Here is a 17825-nt window from a genome sequence, read left to right on the forward strand (position 1 = left end):
ACCAAATGTTTCTATTATATTGACCCATTTGGGACTATTACAGTATACTTTTTAAAAAAAAGTTCCAGCTATTTGTGCTATAATATTACATTTAGAAATAGTGTATTATGTTATGATCTTCACTGTATATCATGTTTACATAAACTGTTTTGAATACTGTATTTTGTATGGAAAATAATTTTAACACCCACAACCCTTGAAAAAAAAGTTTTAAAAAAGCAATGAATGAATGAAAGTTGAATTTATGTACCTGATTTTTTTTTTAAAGTTATATATTTAAATATAAAAACCAGGAGGACGTTTGGAACTGTATATTCACCTTTATTTGATCAGGAAGTAAAAAAATAATTTCTTTAGCAATAGTGTCCTTAAACATATTGTGCCATGCAGAGGAATCTTAACAAAGAAGCTGCATTGAGAGTAGTGATGTGTCGGTCGCGAACGAAACGGCTTTTAGAGCCGCCTCTTTGAAGTGAACGACGCAAGCTGGCTCCTTATTGGGAGCGTTTTTTTTGTTTGGTTGTTTGTTTTCTCCTCCTTTCTGTCACCCTCTCTCTCGGGGGAGGGGCGGTAGTTACACTCTCAGTAGCACAGGAACAGAGCGGGAGGGAAAGAGAGAGAAAGAGAGCCAGGGACAACAACGTCACATTAGAAAGGTATAGTAATCATCCACAACTATTTTCAGTTGCGGATGATAAAGGATTCAAAAGTTTATTCATGAAGGCCCATATGACAGAGAATGCGCATCTTTTTTTTGTTTTGCATATTTTAATTTATGTTTAATTGTGTTGTGGTTTGCAGTGTTTTGTATTGTTTCACTTTAAATTTGTTTAAAAGGAAAAAGCTGAAAATTTAAATAGTTAAAAGTTGAAATGTAAATAGTTGGTTTTTGTATTATATGATTTATTTATTACATTTTATGTGGAGTGAATAAATAAAAGTATATTTACGGTGGCCCCTAGAGGCAAAGCATGTAAAAACTCCAAAACACGTACAAAACACATTGGAGGTGCTCCAGGATGCTAGGATGCTAGGGGCAGTGTTGAGCTTTTGTTACCTAGTGGCTACACAAGCCAGGAAGTACCAACGATGGGATTTGGTAACAGGTAAATAAACTTTTTTTTTTTTAAATTATTTGAATATATATGAGTGTTTGTGTATAAATACACAGACAATACACATATGCTTTCAGTTGTGTAATTTAAGTGATCTAGGTAGCTCTGTTTTAGAAGTTCAGTTAACGCTAGCAATGTGTTTTGGAGTTTGTATATGGTTTGGAGTTTGTACGTGCTATTTGGAGTTTGTACATGCTTTGTCTCTAGGGGCCACGTATATATTTATATATAAACATATATAAATAAAACCAAGGTTTTTTGACATTAGTAATTCACTTTGTGCATAATTTTACCTTGTTGTTAATAATAAATTAATTAAAGCACCAAAAGAACATGAAGAGCTGATTGGGAGCTAAAATTAGACAGCATAGCATGCATTTTCACTACTATGCAGATGATACCCAACTTTAACTATCCATATGTTAAACTGCAGGAATGTGCTAAAGACATAAAGACCTGGATGACCTCTAATTTTCTGCTTCTAAATTCAGATAAAACTGAGGTTATTGTACTCAGCCCTAAAAATCATATAAATGCGGTTTCTAGTCAGGTGCTTACTCTGGATGGCATTCAATTGGCCTCCAGTAACACTGTGAAGCCTTGGAGTTGTTTATGACCAGAACATTTCCTTTAATACGCATATCAAACAAATATGCCGTGACCTGATGCTGCTGTCTCCAGTGGCTTACTCTAACCCTATTTACCCACCCCTGTTGCTTGTCATGTGTTTTCATGGTCTTATGGTGTCAGGTTCCTGTGCTTTTGTGCTGAGGAGTTTTTGTTTTCTGTCTCATACTGATCCCCTATGAGGAGCTCAGTCTGAGTAGAGTTCTTTTTTTTTCGCCTCCACTCCCCTTTTGTATTGTACATTTCATTGTTTTTCTTTACGCCACCTGTTCTGACCTGTTTCCCCAATGTGTTGTTTGTGTAATGTATGTACGATTGGAAGAGGTCCAATTTCGCTGCAGGCAACTCCAAGTGACATAAGGCTTCATCATCATCATCATGTAGGACTCCTTTCTTCTATTTGTGCAATATCTCCAAAATTAGAAACATCCTTTCTCAGAGTGACTAGTTCATGCATTTAGTCAAAGTCAGGTTTATTGCCCAAAACCATATGTACAGCTTATGCACAGGAATTTGAAATTGCAGTGCTCCTACAGCCCTCACTGTTACACTAAAACAACATAAAGATAAAAAGATAAAAATAAAATAAAAGTCTTATATACAACACAGTACAATGCAATCTTATATAAACAACAGTGTCCAACACAATCTGAGTGTTTGTGGGCAAGAGTTTTTGTGCAAGCGGGGTGGGGGAATCAGTGAAAGGGAGATGATGCTGGTTCAGAGTTTTGAATGTCTGAGGTGGGGTGGGGGTTCAGAGGGAAGAGGGGAATGCAGGTCTGGAGTTTGTGTGTGTGTGTGTGTGTCGAGAGGGACAGAGCAGGGAGAAAGTTCAGCATCCTGACAGCCTGATGGATGAAGCTGTCTCTAGCTGGTTCTAGCCCGGATGCTTTTCAGTCTCCTTCCTGATGGCAGCAAAATGAAAAAGTGTTGGACGGATGAGTGGAGTCACCTGTAAAAAACCTGAGACGTTTCCAGTGTGGGGAAGATCTAGTAGCGGGGGTCGCTGATGGTAAATGCCTCTGAAGCGGTCTGCAGTTCATTAGTGTAATTTGTAGCTCTTTCATGTATGAAAAGTTTGTGGATTTGCTTTTGTTGATTTTGAGCAGGAACTCACGACTGTATGAGCGTTTTTGTGAAAAACAAGAAAAAGAGCATAACAAAGACGGGAACACTGCTTTGTTGGGACAGAGAGCAGTCCCTGCATGTGTCTGCGCCGCCCTCCTGAAAAAGGAATCCTTCTAGGCTGGACTACTGTAAGTTGTTATTATCAGTATGTCCTAAAAACTTCCTTCTTCACCTTCAGTTGATCCAAAATGCTTCAGCAAGAGTACTGACAGCGAATAGAAAACGAGAGTCTATTTCCCCTATACAGGCTTCGCTTTATTGGCTCCCTGTTAAATCCAGTATTGAATTTAAAATCCTGCTCCTCACATATAAAGTCTTGTATAATCAGTCCTTATCTTATGTTAAAGATCGTATAGTACCATATCACCCCAACAGAGCACTTTGGCTTACTTGTGGTTCCTGGGTTATTTAAAAGTAGAAAGGCCTTCAGCATTCAGGATTCTCTCCTGTGGAACCAACTCCCAGCTTGTATTTGGGAGACAGATACCCTTTCTACTTTAAAGATTAGGCTTAAAACTTTCCTTTTTGCCAAAGCTAGGGCTGGATCAGGTGACCCCGAATCCACCCTTAGTTGTGCCACTCTTAGTGAATAGACTTAGGATGCTGGGGGCTTCTCATGATGCACTGTTTCTGCTGGATGTTTCTTCCGGTTAAAAGGGAGTTTCCTTTCTACTGTCACAAAAGTACTTGCTTTGGGGTTTGTTTGATTGTAAGGATTTCTCTGTGTCATGGTCCGGGTGTGTGCTGGATTTTTCCAACTTGCCAGTGATTCCACTTACGGGTGGAGCCAGCACTCAGAAACACTCATGGCTAGAACATCAACTTACCCTTGTTGGTGAAGGCCTCACAGTCATAGGGCCTCATCATAGTTAAACTCAGTACTAACCTCTTTTTCCTCTGCTCTCAGTAGTCTGTCGGATGCCAGTGCCTCACCGCCATAAACCTGTCTTCATACAGCAGCTGGTCTTCGTTTCACCCACCTGCCTGCCCTGTGCCCAGCTTCACTCTAATCCTTGTCTCCCTTATTTTTAGTGACTCTGAGAGCCCCGCTTTGCAATCCTGCCTTGTCCCGCAGTACATGGTTCCTGCACTGGAAAATACCCTGTGTCGGGTTCCCTGGCTGCTGCCCCTGCCAGCAAGAGACTAATTCACTGGACTCTCCCACAGCACATAAAGTGTCATTCTTGTTCACAGTTCATGCTCATGGTTTATATTGTTGTTTCTCTCTTAGCGCTGTCTAGTTAAATCATAGTATAGACTTGTTCATAGCATAACATGGGAATGTTTGAGTTGTTTTCATAGTGCAGCATATGTTTTTGAATTTCCTCCAGAGATTTTTTAGTGCCTCTCACTCTTAGTTCATGGTTTGTGGTTTTTTGCGTTTAACTATTCCCCACTGTGTGTCACATCTTGTTTGCTGTAATAAACAATCGCGTTACATTCACGCTCCCCGTGTCCGAGTGTTGTCTGCACCTGAGTCCATTCATCTGTGTTGGCCACCCAGCAGTGACACTCTGTATAATTGTAATCTTTACCCTACAATATTAAGCGCCTTGAGGGGATTGTTGTTATGATTTAGAGCACAGGTGTCGAACTCCAGGCCTCGAGGGCCGGTGTCCTGCAGGTTTTAGATGTGTCCTTGATCCAACACAGCTGATTCAAATGGCTACATTACCTCCTCAACATGTCTTGAAGTTCTCCAGAGGCCTGGTAATGAACTAATCATGTGGTTCAGGTGTGTTGACCCAGGGTGAGATCTAAAACCTGCACGACACCGGCCCTTGAGGCCTGGAGTTCGACACCCCTGATTTAGAGCTATATGAATATAACTGAATTGAATCGGGTGTCTGTTTTGTAGATTTTCTGCCACTCTGAAACACATTCTGACAACTCGCAGCACAATGGCACACAGCCATCAGTTCGATTAAACCCAATTTTTTTTTTATATATAATTACTTTAAGGCACTTTATATTGAAAGGTAAAGACCCTATAGTAGGGCTGCTCAATTAATCGAATTTTAATCTCGATTACGATCTGGGTTTTCAACGATCATTAAAAATGACTGAGCCAATTATTAGCACCTCCCTCGTGCTTTACTCTCGCGCTGCTCCGTGTGACAAATCGAGCGCACCTCTCTGCGTTTCGAACATACGTCACAGCAATTAAGAGGACCCAAGGGAAGCTCGGAAAGCTAAGCAGAAGTTAGTTGGAGAGGAGAGGATAATGGCTGCTGAAGAAAGAATGCCGTTGGTTGAAAAGAGAGGTAAAACGACTTCAGTGGTGTGGAAACCAATGTTCCCTCTAAGCTGCGCACGTGCGCAATTGCGCACTGCTGGCACGGTCTCTGCGCACAGAAAATCTGCGTTGCGCACAAAAAAAAGTCTAACCTGAATTGAAATTAAAATTAAAACTTTAACAATTCTGTTTTGCAGTGTTAGTCAGTAAGTGACTGGCTGCTCCTGTATGGGATTAGAACGATGCCACCTTATCCCATAGTCCAGCCAATAATGCGATTCACATTCGTATATACGCAGCCAATCAACGTCGTTGACAGGCTATGACAGCGTCCTTATGTGCCGACAACGGTGTTTTAGCTAGCAAAGCGGCGTGCTGATGTGCAGTGAAGCCACATTAATGACAACGTGTACAACCATTGGAGATGTGAGCAGGACAGACGGAACAATTGACGGAAAAAGTGTGGACTTTATACCAGTTTTTAAATTGTGTTGATAGGCCAAGTAAAACCAGAGTTATGATAAAAATATCTGCAATGTTTGGTTTTCTTCCTGAATACTATCGTTGTTTATATTTACTGCGGGAAGAAACGGTAAAAACGGCGTTTTATAAGGAAAACGTCGAAAGCACTCTGCCTGTGAGCAAAACCAAAACCAAAAAAAACCCCACCCTTTCCTATTGGTCGAAAAAAGTACCATGTCGACCAATCAAAAAATGATATGGCAACGTGGCATCTAGTTGTTAAGAAACGGGGGGAAGTTTTAGGAGTGACGGCGGTGTTCTGAGATGTGAGAGATTTGAGACGTTTAGCGCAAATCTTGTGTAGTTAGTGTGTAGTGTAGTCAATAGTTTTGTTGTGTGTGTCAGAACAATGAGGCGACTGCTGAATGTTACAAGTGTTACAGGAGTGATACATCTCCTGTTGTCAAGCCTGCAGGTATCAGGCTGTTGTTCTCCTTTATCTCATAGTGCATCAGAAATTACTTTTTGGAGTGGCAAAAATAATTTGTGTGGCATCAGATTTGATGCAGAACAGCTGATTGTTCTGTAAATAGTTTGAAATGTTTATTTAAAAAAACGCCTTGGCTGCATTAAAAAAAAAAAAAAAAAAAAAAAAAGCTGCAAAAAACTTTGTTTGCCAAACTGAGGAGTAACTATATAATTAATTGCCCAACATTGGTCATTATATACTGTATTTGGCAGACAGAGAGTTACAGACTCTCTCCCAGACCACAGACTCATAATTCAAGTCAGAGCTTTATGAAAAAAAACAAGAAAGAGAGAAAGTTGTGTTTTCAAAATTGGAGTTCAAGTTATTTTTACTTCCAATAGTGTTAACATACTACACAGGTCATGAACAGGATTTTTTAAATTTTCATTGTAAGTGGGCTAAAGCAGTTAATTTAAAGTAGTCTAACATAAATGTAAATGCTGTAATTTGATTATTTTAATAAACCATGTAACTTGGATGGATTAGATGCTGGCATGACCACAGTGCACATGTCTGCTGTCGCTCACAGTGGTCCAAGGGATCGCTCAGACACATGAAAAATTTGAGGGAACATTGGTGGAAACATTATGGGTTCGCGGAGTCAGACGTGGATCAAATATTGTGCAGTATTTTGAAGTTCACTAAACATAGATGTTTACATTTTTCATTTATTTTTTATATTGCAAACATTTGCACTGTAATCAGTATTTGCACAATATTTTATATTATTTTTTGACAATCTTTAAAGCCATTATTCAATACATTGTTATTGTTAAATAAATATCGTCAAATAATCGAGATCTCAATTTCAGTGAAAATAATCGTGATTATCATTTTTGCCATAATCGAGCAGCCCTATCTACAGTGTTAGAGCTGAAAAGGATCCAGCAGAAATGTCTGATATGATCCAGAGAAAGCAAGTAGTGAGCAGTATGGGGATGTCCCCACAAGCAATACTAAGGGCACAGTTTATTACTAAAATTCTGAAAATGCAACAGTATTTGCTTTTTTAGTGCCATATTCTATGCAGCATACATTAAACAGAAACATTTTCAGGTAAAGAAAAGTGAACTTTTTTTTGTAACATGCTTTTAGTAAATTTGGAATCCCACTACAGTCTGGAAATATTAAATATTTAGGTATTAATATCTCTCCTATGCTTGCAGATTTAATTAAATTAAACCACATCCCACTCCTAAAGAAAGTAGAAGGCGATTTGGCCAGATGGAAATCTCTACCTATATCACTCATGGGAAGGGTCGCTGCAATAAAAATGATGGTCTTGTAAAAAATAAATTATTTATTTTGAATGTTCCTGAGTAAATCATCACAAGACTGGTTCAGATCTCTAGATTTGTGTTACAGTGTTTATGTGGTATTATTCCACTTCCCACAAATTTTAGTGCAATTGGGAAACAGCGCCCCCCTCTCGCTGTGGCTGGTTAGGTGAGGCTGGCTGCAGTATTCGCTGTCAGTCTGCCGTAGCCATAGGAGAGGTGAGTTGTATTGTTCCGCACATAATGTAGCTAACTAGTACAGACACATAAAACATGTTTGACCAACTGATGGGCACCGGGTATAATAAGTGTTTAGTGAACACATGTCCAACACCAGTATGTACTTTTAATTTGTTTATTATTGTGTAAAACTGTATGCTAAAGCGGAATGCTAATGGGATATTCTGCCATAGTGTGCTGTGTGGACTGGTGTGTGGCGAGCCCTTTGCAGTGATACAACACCGTTGTTTCCATTCAGGAAATAAAGTGGCAACAATCAATCAGAGACTCCTTGTCTTCTTAAAAACACCACACAACGCAGAGTCGAGGAGTCTGTTTGGGCCGACCTGTTGCAGCGGGGTGAAGCAGAAACCGGTTACATTTGCATATTTCTAAATTCCTTTGGAAAGATAAACCCCCGCGTATCAGCTTAAAAACACTACAAAGAACCAAGGATAAAGGAGGACTAGATCTATCTAACTTTCAACACTACTTCTTAGCCAACAGGCTTCAATTCATCTCAGGATGGTTAAAACATACCTTCCTAATGAGCCTTGGCTAGATGTAGAAGAGGCACTATGCAATCTAGAGATATCAGACCTACCATTTATCAGCTTAAACATCAAACAACAGGAATGCTTTAAAAGCATAACATCAGCTCTTCTCTGACAGCATGGTGGGAGTTTCTAAAAATGACGGAGTCTTCATTAATTCCATGCAAACGTGCACCTATCTGGAACAACCATAACATATTAGAAGACAATAATATTATTAACTTCCCAGATTGGAGTTGCAAAGGAATGAAATACTTATATATAACATATATTAGAATGAACAGACTTTATTCTGTTTGACAAACAAGTTATACAATATGGGATCAACAAGAAAAGATTTTTAGAATATAAACAAATTAAATCCACAGTAAAAAAGAAATTTAAACCCAGTCAAGTTGAATTACAAACACCACCAAGTGTGGTACAATTTCTTACTATTAAAACCCCCAAATTATTATCTAAAATATACAGAACACTTTCTAAAATAGATGAATCAATATTCCTTCCTATTACAAAATGGGAAGCAGATTTATCGATCAGCTTAAACCAAAACTTCTGGTCTCAGTTATGGTTAAAAACCTTTCAACTGATTAGAAATCCCAGTCTGCAATTAATACAACACGAAATACTACACAGAGTGCACTATACACACTGTTAAAAAAAAATCTTAAAAAAACAGTAATATTCCAGCAGCTGGGGCGCCAAAATACTACCGTAAAATAACAGAAAATAACTTCCTCATAAAAATACAGTTATTTTCAGTAATGAAAATAGAGTTTGTTGCGCTAATTTTACATGGGATTCTGCCTTTTCCAAGTGCTTTTAGACATTAAATTAGGAACATTTTAACGTGATCAAACAATGAAATTACCTATAAACAAGGTCGATGAATGTAGCAATATGAATCATAATACGTAAATGTACAGAAATATACAGTTAGCAGTTGGTTTAAATAATAATGGATTGCATGCCCTGGGACAGACTGACAGAGGCTGCCATATCGCACCATCGGCCCCACTGGCCATCACCAGTAGGGTAGGTGAAGAGTCTTGACCAAGGACACAACGACCGAGAGAGTCCGAGCCGGGGCTCGAACCGGCAACCTTCTGATCACAAGGCAAACTGCCAACTCTTGAGCCACGATCGCCCTAGATAGCAATGATAATAACACTTATGTGATGTAACACAAGCTTATAGGAATCATGTTATATATTTTTCCATAGCATTACATTTGAATTCAACAGTTCAATCTTTCAAATAATGGACAGATATTTGTGAAATCATGATACATTTGTGAATGTATTTTAACAATCTAAATATGCATATGTACAGACAGATACATTTAATAATCATGAAAATTATGTTTTATTACATTACAGTGATTTTACGTTAATTGACATTTGAAATGTGAAATCACAATCTATTTACGTAACTTTAATGATATTCTAGAAAGACAGAACAAAACTGTAAAATATACAGTAAGATACTTTGACATTACTATTTTTTGGAACAGTGCAGGTCATCGGATGTTCAAGATCGGCTTTACGTCTTCTAACAACTGCTCACACTGTCAAAGTAATACAACAGACATTTACATCCACGTTCTGTCCACCAGAGCCGGCCACAACTCTGTTTTCTTTCTTGTTTTCTTTGTTTCTTTCTCTTTCTCCCTTTCCATATAATTGTCTTTTCAATTTGTAATAACTTAAGATAAAATAAAATAAATAAACAATGATAAATTAGATTAATAAAGTGGGACAATATGGCATTGGCATATTTTCTTTACTTGAAAATATCAATCCGCTGGGCTCTTTCCTGGCTTTCAGACAACAATTCTGATTACTAAAGTACCGAACGGGACAGGGAAAAAAAAAGAAGTAAAGTTGGAATCTCAGCATGCAAAGAAAAAGAAAAAAAAAGACAGCAAATGTAAAAACTGTAACACTAAAACATATGCCTCACTTTTTATTTCTTTGTTTTTTTTCTTTGTTTTGTCTACATCATGACTGTTTTGGAGAGTGGCTTTCTCCTCTCAGTTTTTTGTTTAGTGAAGACTCTTTATACTTCTAAATGCATGACTTGATGCATGCTCAATCATCCAGGTAAGAAAATGGTCTGGTCATCTGGACGTGGCGTTTTCAGTGGGAGAAACGTTTCATCAGTCATTCAAGTGACTTCTTTAGTCTCAGCTGACTGCAGGTTTCTCCATCCAAGTTTCAGTCATCCTTTGCACAATGACTGAAACTATCCCACTGAATGAACAATGGGCTGTGAGCTCAGTTCCTTGATCAATAATATCCACATTGTCTTGAATTTTCTCTAAACACAGAGTCCCTGTGCCTTACCCCAAAACACGCTGTGTCAAAAATTGGTCCACCCCAAGGATCGGGTCCCCTGACACAAACAGAGTAATATAGTGTACGTTGTTAAGTGCCAGGAGGATTGCTATGCTTTATAAATCAGGGAAACCAGATAACCTCTGGCTAAGCAGATGGCACAACACAGGAGAGCTAACTCATCAAGCCAGGAATCCGCAGTCTATTCACACCTGGCCTGTGGCCACTCTTTTAGTGATGAAGATGTACACGTCCAGGGACATGCTGGTTTGAGCGGAGAGTCAATGAGGCCCTTTACATGAAAAGGGAAAGACCATCTCTGAATCGAAGAGGGAACTAAGGGTGCATCTTTTACCATCTTACAATGCTGTGATTGCAGCCATTCCCCAACTCTCTGCGAATGCTACTCATGACCAGTGATCAATGGTCATGAGTACTATTCAGTGATCAATGGTTGTTGATCAATGGTCATGACAATTTGCATATTAATTGTCAAGGAACTGACCAAGCAGCCCATTATTCATTTAGTGGGCTGGTTTCAGTTATTGTGCAAAGATACTTTTTATAAGGCTGGGGAAACCTGCAGTCAGATGAGACTGAAGCCAGTGACACCAGTCAGCTAACCGCGAAACACATGCCCACACATCGACAGACCAAGTGATTTGCTCGTGTTGCATTGTAGGTACTAGTGGCAGCAAAATCGAAACACTGCATCAAGCGCTAGCATTTCCAGCACCGGTAACCATTCATTCTGCGGTTTTAATCCCTACTTGCATATTATTTGCCCCCCAAAAAGTTACGCACAAAACGAAAGAGAACACAGCAGGTCCATACAAAGACAGACTTGACAAGCAAAAAATAGGTAAGAGGAAAAAATCAAAGGAGTGAAAAGGCTAGACCCATACGAGCTTACAGAGTGGACTAAAGACGTTAGCGTGCTGCCCAACTTTCATCACGCTCACTTTCATCACGCTCACTTTCATCACGCTCATATTCATAATTATATGATCCTTAGTGTGAGTGCATACACTCATGAAGTGTTTGGTAACTTCAGATCCCTGCAACAAGCCCCGGTCCAGTTTACCGACAGATGGGTACAGGACCTTGAGATGTTCCGAGTAGAACAAAAGACCATCATCAGTACAAAGGTAAGTTTACCAGTCTCACAAATTGTCTTCATAAATACCCATTAGAAAACCGTGAAATGATACGTACTCAAAGATCAATGGAAATTAATTAGAAGTGGAAATAATTTCTCTTCCAAATTAAGAAAATGTAGCAGTGACAATAGTAGTGTATGTTTTAATCATACTGGACAAAAATGAAACAAAAATCTAAAATAAATTCTGAGAATACAAGTATTTCTTTTTTTCAATGTACCATAGTACAGTAATAATAAAAGTAAAATGCAATACTCTGTCAAGACAATTCACTATTTATAAATCACTGCAGATTTACTGTACAGTGTATCCTCTAAAACATGTTTTTCTGTATTGACTGTTTCAGGTAAATCACTCCATGCACCTCAGCCAAAAGCCTCTTCAGCCCTGGGTTATCCTTAAATCTAATGGGGAGGTTGAGAGTGCCCAGTGCACATGCATGGCTGGTGCGGCAGAGAAGTGTGTACATGTGGCAGCTCTCCTGTACAAAATTGACACTGCAGTGCATCTACGAGGGGTAATCACACCTACAGATGATCAGGCTTACTGGATAGTGCCCTCAAATGTGAAGGAGCTCTTGGCCAATCACTACAGAATCCAGAACCCAGTGTTTCACAAGGACAACCTTCCATGGATGTTGCAGTGACAATCAAAAAAAGAAAGAAAAAAGCTTGTTAAGAAAAGTTATCAGACAGTATTCCGGTTACACCTGTTTAGACTCAACTCTTATATTGCAGGTTTGTTTTAAGATTTCTGGTTCAGTGTCATATTAGGGTGGACCCATCTTCCTGTACTCTGCGCTTTATTTTACCAGTTTTTCTATCACTCACTGTGATAGATCATGTTAAAATTACTACAAATGTCATTCACATACTTGTGATTTGGACAGCTGTCATTAAAATGTTTCCTTTATCTCCTGTACAGGCCAACACAATCAATTTGGCTTTTCAGGTTGTAGTATTACACAACATTTTCAGATCCAATTGAAGTAAAATAAGTGTTTCATAATTCATTCAATTTATTGTCTTTATTTATAACTGGCATTATTGTTTCATTTTATAATAGAATCTTACAAGACAAAGGCAAAGTTGTATTTCATTGTGCTTTATTAGCTGCTTTGGTGAGAAACACATCAACACTGCAAAAAAAAAAAAAAATTCAAAACAACATATTGGAAAACAGTTATTCATCACTTGATTGCCTCAATACAGCACTTGGGCATATCTTTGTGAGCGCACATGAAACAGCGACTATCTTATCCAGCAAAGTCAAGTTTTCACCTCCACACAGCACCACTAAACCTAGATGTATGGTGTCATTCAGTATGGTGTACTTTGAGCGTAGACAGCCTATAACTCATTCAACATGGATCCTGATGTGTGCAAATTTTCGTGTCTCTTCCACATCTTTTGCTTGTAGCTGACTATGACCCCGGGTAAATGCTGGGATTTTTAAAGTGGCAACCATTCTTATCTTATCAATTCTTATCAATTCTCATTCCTGAGGAAGACAGTACACACTCACAGACATAAACCAGCTGGGATGACATTCCCCATTTACATAAACTCTATGCAACATAGCCACCACCCATGTTACATCAGCTCACTGATGGATGGCATAAACTGAATTCAGTTTATGAGCATGTGACACACATATCTGAATTTCTACTGTCACATAGACATAAAATATAAATACCACATCTCTCACACTACAACATTCTTTGCTGCATCATGTGCTTGATAGAGTCTGGTGTGGGGTTAGGTTTTGCCACAGCAAGAATCTTGTACATCATTATCTTTTATGTATTCTGCTCTTTTTATGTTTAGGGAAACAAATATTTGAATGGGATCAGAAGATCAAGCCACTACCATGTTTAATAACACATTTGTTCGGCCTGAAAAATTTTATCTCAGTGGGTTTTCCAACATCCCTCATATTAGGTATTTCTATGTCTTCCTGTGTTTTGTCTACATCATGACTGTTTTGGGTAATGGCTTTCTTCTCTTAGTTATTTGGCTGGTGAAGACTCTTCATACTCCTAAATACATGATTGTGTTCAACATGGCTTTGACAGATTTGTGTGGGAGCACAGCTCTCATTCCAAAAGTCTTAGATACTTTTCTGTTTGACAGGAGATACATTTTCTATGATCCCTGTTTAGGTTATATGTTCTTTGTTGTTTTCTTTGCAAGTATGCAGTCATGGACACTTGTCGCGATGGCATATGACAGGCTTATAGCCATTTGTCTCCCTTTAAGGTATCATAGTATTGTGACTGAAGCATCAATTGCTGCAGTTCTTCTGTTTGTATGGATTTTTTTGGTGAGTGTAATTGCAACCATGGTTGGGCTTATAAATCATCTCTCATTCTGTAGATCTTTAGTAATAAATAGCTTTTATTGTGATCATGGGCCAGTCTTTCGTCTAGCTTGTAATGATACATCTGTAAATTTTAACCTGGCAATTTCCCTAGTCATTATAATTCTCATCATTCCCCTAGCATTCATAGTAGTCACATATGTCTATATTTCCATAGCACTGAGGAGGACTACGTCAAGAGAAGAAAGAGTCAGAGCGTTAAAAACTTGTACTTCTCACCTGATCCTTGTGGTCATGTTCTTCTTGCCAGTTGGGATCACTAACATAGTTGCATGGGCCTCCTACATTGATCCTAATGCCAGAATGATAAATTACACATTGACCCACACCATACCACCTTTGCTCAATCCTATTGTATATGCTTTAAAGACAGAAGAAGTGAAAAATGCAATAAAAAAGCTTTGCAAAAGAAATAATGTTAGCAATACAGTCACAAAATGCTGAATCATATGCCTCTACTTCAACTATTACAGTAGATTTCTTTTAGCAAATAAACTACAACTACTGACCTGCTCACTATATGTGCTATAATATTAAGAAATAATAATAATGTGTTATATGTTCATTACTGTATATCATGTTTCAATTAAATGTTGTATATTGTATAAAATAATAGTATATTTTAGATAAATTTTTACAAGCTTAACACATATAATTTAAACAAAACAAAACAAATTACGTGTGTACCTACTTTATGTTTTCCACATGCACACACATGCATTCCTGTCATCTTAGGCCCTCCAAAAGAAAATAAATGTGTGCAAACTGAGCTGCCTTTCACAACATATCTGAAAAGTAATTTGTGAAAATTTAAACTGAAAGTGTTTTTTGATTACAGTTTATCCCCAACCAGTTATAAAAAAAAATGTACTTATGTTTTTACTACAGTACATTATAGTGTAATTTAATGGTTAGATGAGAAAATATTAATATATTGAATGAATGAAAACTTAGGTCCCCATTCTCTTTTTTAAAGGAAATTCAGTTGTAAAAATCTTTCACTTGATTATAGTTTAACATGGGTGTCTAAACTTGTGCATTTCAGTATGTTTTGCTAACCAAGAAGTTGCCTGGCTGGCACCATGTATTCACTTTCATTTGAGAAATAAAACCACGTAAAGAATTCCGGGCCTTAGTCCATGGGGCCCGGCCGGGCACAGCCCGAAGAGGAGACATGGGCCCATCCTCCCGCAGGCCCACCACCCGCAGGAGGCGCCATAGGGGTCGGGTGCATTGTGTGCTGGGCGGCGGCCAGGAGCGGAGGCCCTGGCGGAGTGACCCCCGGCTGCCAAGACTGGCAATAGGGACATGGAATGTCACCTCTCTGGTGGGGAAGGAGCCTGAGTTAGTGCGTGAGGTTGAGAGGTACCGGCTAGATATAGTCGGGCTCACCTCTACGCATGGCTTGGGCTCTGGAACCAGTCTCCTAGAGAGGGGCTGGACTCTGTCTCAGTCTGGAGTTGCCCCTGGTGAGAGGCGGCGGGCTGGGGTGGGTATTCTAATATCCCTCGGCTTGCTGCCGGTACGTTGGGGTTTTTCCCGGTGGATGAGAGGGTTTGTTCCCTGCGCCTTAGGGTCGGGGAACGGGTCCTGACTGTCATCTGCGCTTATGCGCCGAGTGGCAGTTCAGAGTACCCAGCCTTCTTAGAGTCCCTGGGGGCGTGGAAGGTGCCCCATCTGGAGACTCTGTTGTCCTGCTGGGAGACTTCAATGCTCACGTGGGTAACAACAGCGAGACCTGGAGGGGCGTGATTGGGAGGAACGGCCTCCCTGATCTGAATCTGAGCGGTGTTTTGTTATTGGACTTCTGTGAAAATCACAGTTTGGCCATAACGAACACCTTGTTCGAACATAAGAGTGTCCATAAGTGCACGTGGCACCAGGACGCTCTAGGCCGCAGGTCGATGATCGATTTTGTAATCGTATCACCAGACCTGCGACCATATGTTCTGGACACTCGGGTAAAGAGAGGGGCTGAGCTGTCAACTGATCACCACCTGGTGGTGAGTTGGATCAGGTGGCGGGGGAGGACGCTGGACAGACCCGGTGCACCTAAACGTGTAGTGAGGGTGTGCTGGGAACGTCTAGCAGAGGCCCCAGTCCGTGAGATCTTCAACGCACACCTCCGGCAGAGCTTCAACAGCATTCCGAGGGAGACTGGGGACATTGAGTCTGAATGGACCATGTTCAGCGTCTCCATCGTCGAAGCTGCTGCAGTGAGCTGCGGCCGCAAGGTGGTTGGTGCCTGCCGTGGTGGTAACCCCCGAACCAAATGGTGGACACCAGAGGTGAAGGGAGCCACCAGGCTGAAGAAGGAGTCCTATCGGGCTTGGTTAGCCTGTGGGACTCCGGAGGCAGCCGACAGGTATCGACAGGCCAAGCGGAATGCAGCTCGGGCAGTGGCTTCAGCAAAAACTCGGGTGTGGGAGGAGTTCGGAGAGGCCATGGAAAAAGACTTTCGGACTGCCTCGAAGAGATTCTGGCAAACCGTCAGGCGTCTCAGGAGGGGAAAGCGGTGCTCTACCTGCACTGTGTATAGTGCTGGCGGAGCGCTGCTGACGTCCACTGAGAAAATTGTCAGGCGGTGGAAGGAATACTTCGAGGACCTCCTTAATCCCACTGACACGTCTTCCGAGGAGGAAGCAGAGTCTGGGGATGAAGGGAAAGACCCGCCAATTTCCGGGGGCGAGGTCACTGAGGCAGTTAAACAACTCCTTGGTGGCAGAGCCCCTGGTGTTGATGAGGTCCGCCCCGAGTTCCTGAAGGCTCTGGACGTTGTAGGGCTGTCCTGGTTGACACGCCTCTACAATGTTGCGTGGAGATCAGGGGCAGTACCCCTGGACTGGCAGACCGGGGTGGTGGTCCCCATCTTTAAGAAGGGAGACCGGAGGGTGTGTTCCAACTACAGGGGGATCACACTCCTCAGCCTCCCTGGGAAAGTCTATGCCAGGGTGCTGGAAAGGAGAGTTCGTCCGCTAGTCGAACCTCAGATACAGGAGGAACAATGCGGTTTTCTTCCTGGTCGCGGAACACTGGACCAGCTCTTTATCTTCTCAAGGATACTTGAGGGTGCATGGGAGTTTGCCCAACCAGTCTACATGTGTTTTGTGGACTTGGAGAAGGCATTCGACCGTGTCCCTCGGGGTGTCCTGTGGGAGGTGTTGCGGGAGTATGGGGTGTCTGGCCCATTGCTACGGGCCATTCGATCCCTATACAACTGTTGCAAGAGTTTGGTTCGCATTGCCGGCAATAAGTCGGACTTGTTCCCGGTGGGTGATGGGCTCTGCCAGGGCTGCCCTTTGTCACCGGTTCTGTTCATAATTTTTATGGACAGGATTTCTAGGCGCAGCCAAGTGGCGGAGGGCTTTCGCTTCGGTGGCCTCAGAATCTCATCTCTGCTTTTTGCGGATGATGTGGTTCTGTTGGCTTCATCAGGTGAAGGCCTCCAGCTCGCACTGGAACGGTTCGCAGCTGAGTGTGAAGCAGCGGGAATGAGGATCAGCACCTCCAAATCTGAGGCCATGGTTCTCAGCCGGAAAAGGGTGGAGTGCCCACTCCGGGTCGGGGATGAGTTCCTGCCCCAAGTGGAGGAGTTCAAGTATCTCGGGGTCTTGTTCGCGAGTGATGGGAGAAGGGAGCCGGAGATCGACAGACGGATTGGTGCTGCGGCTGCAGTGATGCGGACGCTGCACCGGTCCGTCGTGGTGAAGAGGGAGCTGAGTGTAAAAGCGAAGCTCTCAATTTACCGGTCGATCTACGTCCCTACCCTCACCTATGGCCACGAGCTGTGGGTAGTGACCGAA

At 41.1% G+C, this 17825-nt stretch overlaps 1 protein-coding gene across 1 annotated transcript; it reads left to right on the forward strand.

The window, feature by feature from the left end:
- The first annotated feature begins 13232 nt into the window (after positions 1-13232).
- Positions 13233-14466, forward strand: LOC100705006 (olfactory receptor 1468-like). The gene is made up of 4 exons (XM_025911074.1): positions 13233-13312; positions 13557-13946; positions 14180-14211; positions 14273-14466. Exons 1-4 carry the CDS (start codon positions 13233-13235, stop codon positions 14464-14466), a joined length of 696 nt encoding a protein of 231 aa, XP_025766859.1.
- Positions 14467-17825: the final 3359 nt, after the last annotated feature.

Source organism: Oreochromis niloticus, linkage group LG10, assembly GCF_001858045.2.
Source record: "Oreochromis niloticus isolate F11D_XX linkage group LG10, O_niloticus_UMD_NMBU, whole genome shotgun sequence".
Lineage (NCBI taxonomy): Eukaryota > Metazoa > Chordata > Actinopteri > Cichliformes > Cichlidae > Oreochromis > Oreochromis niloticus.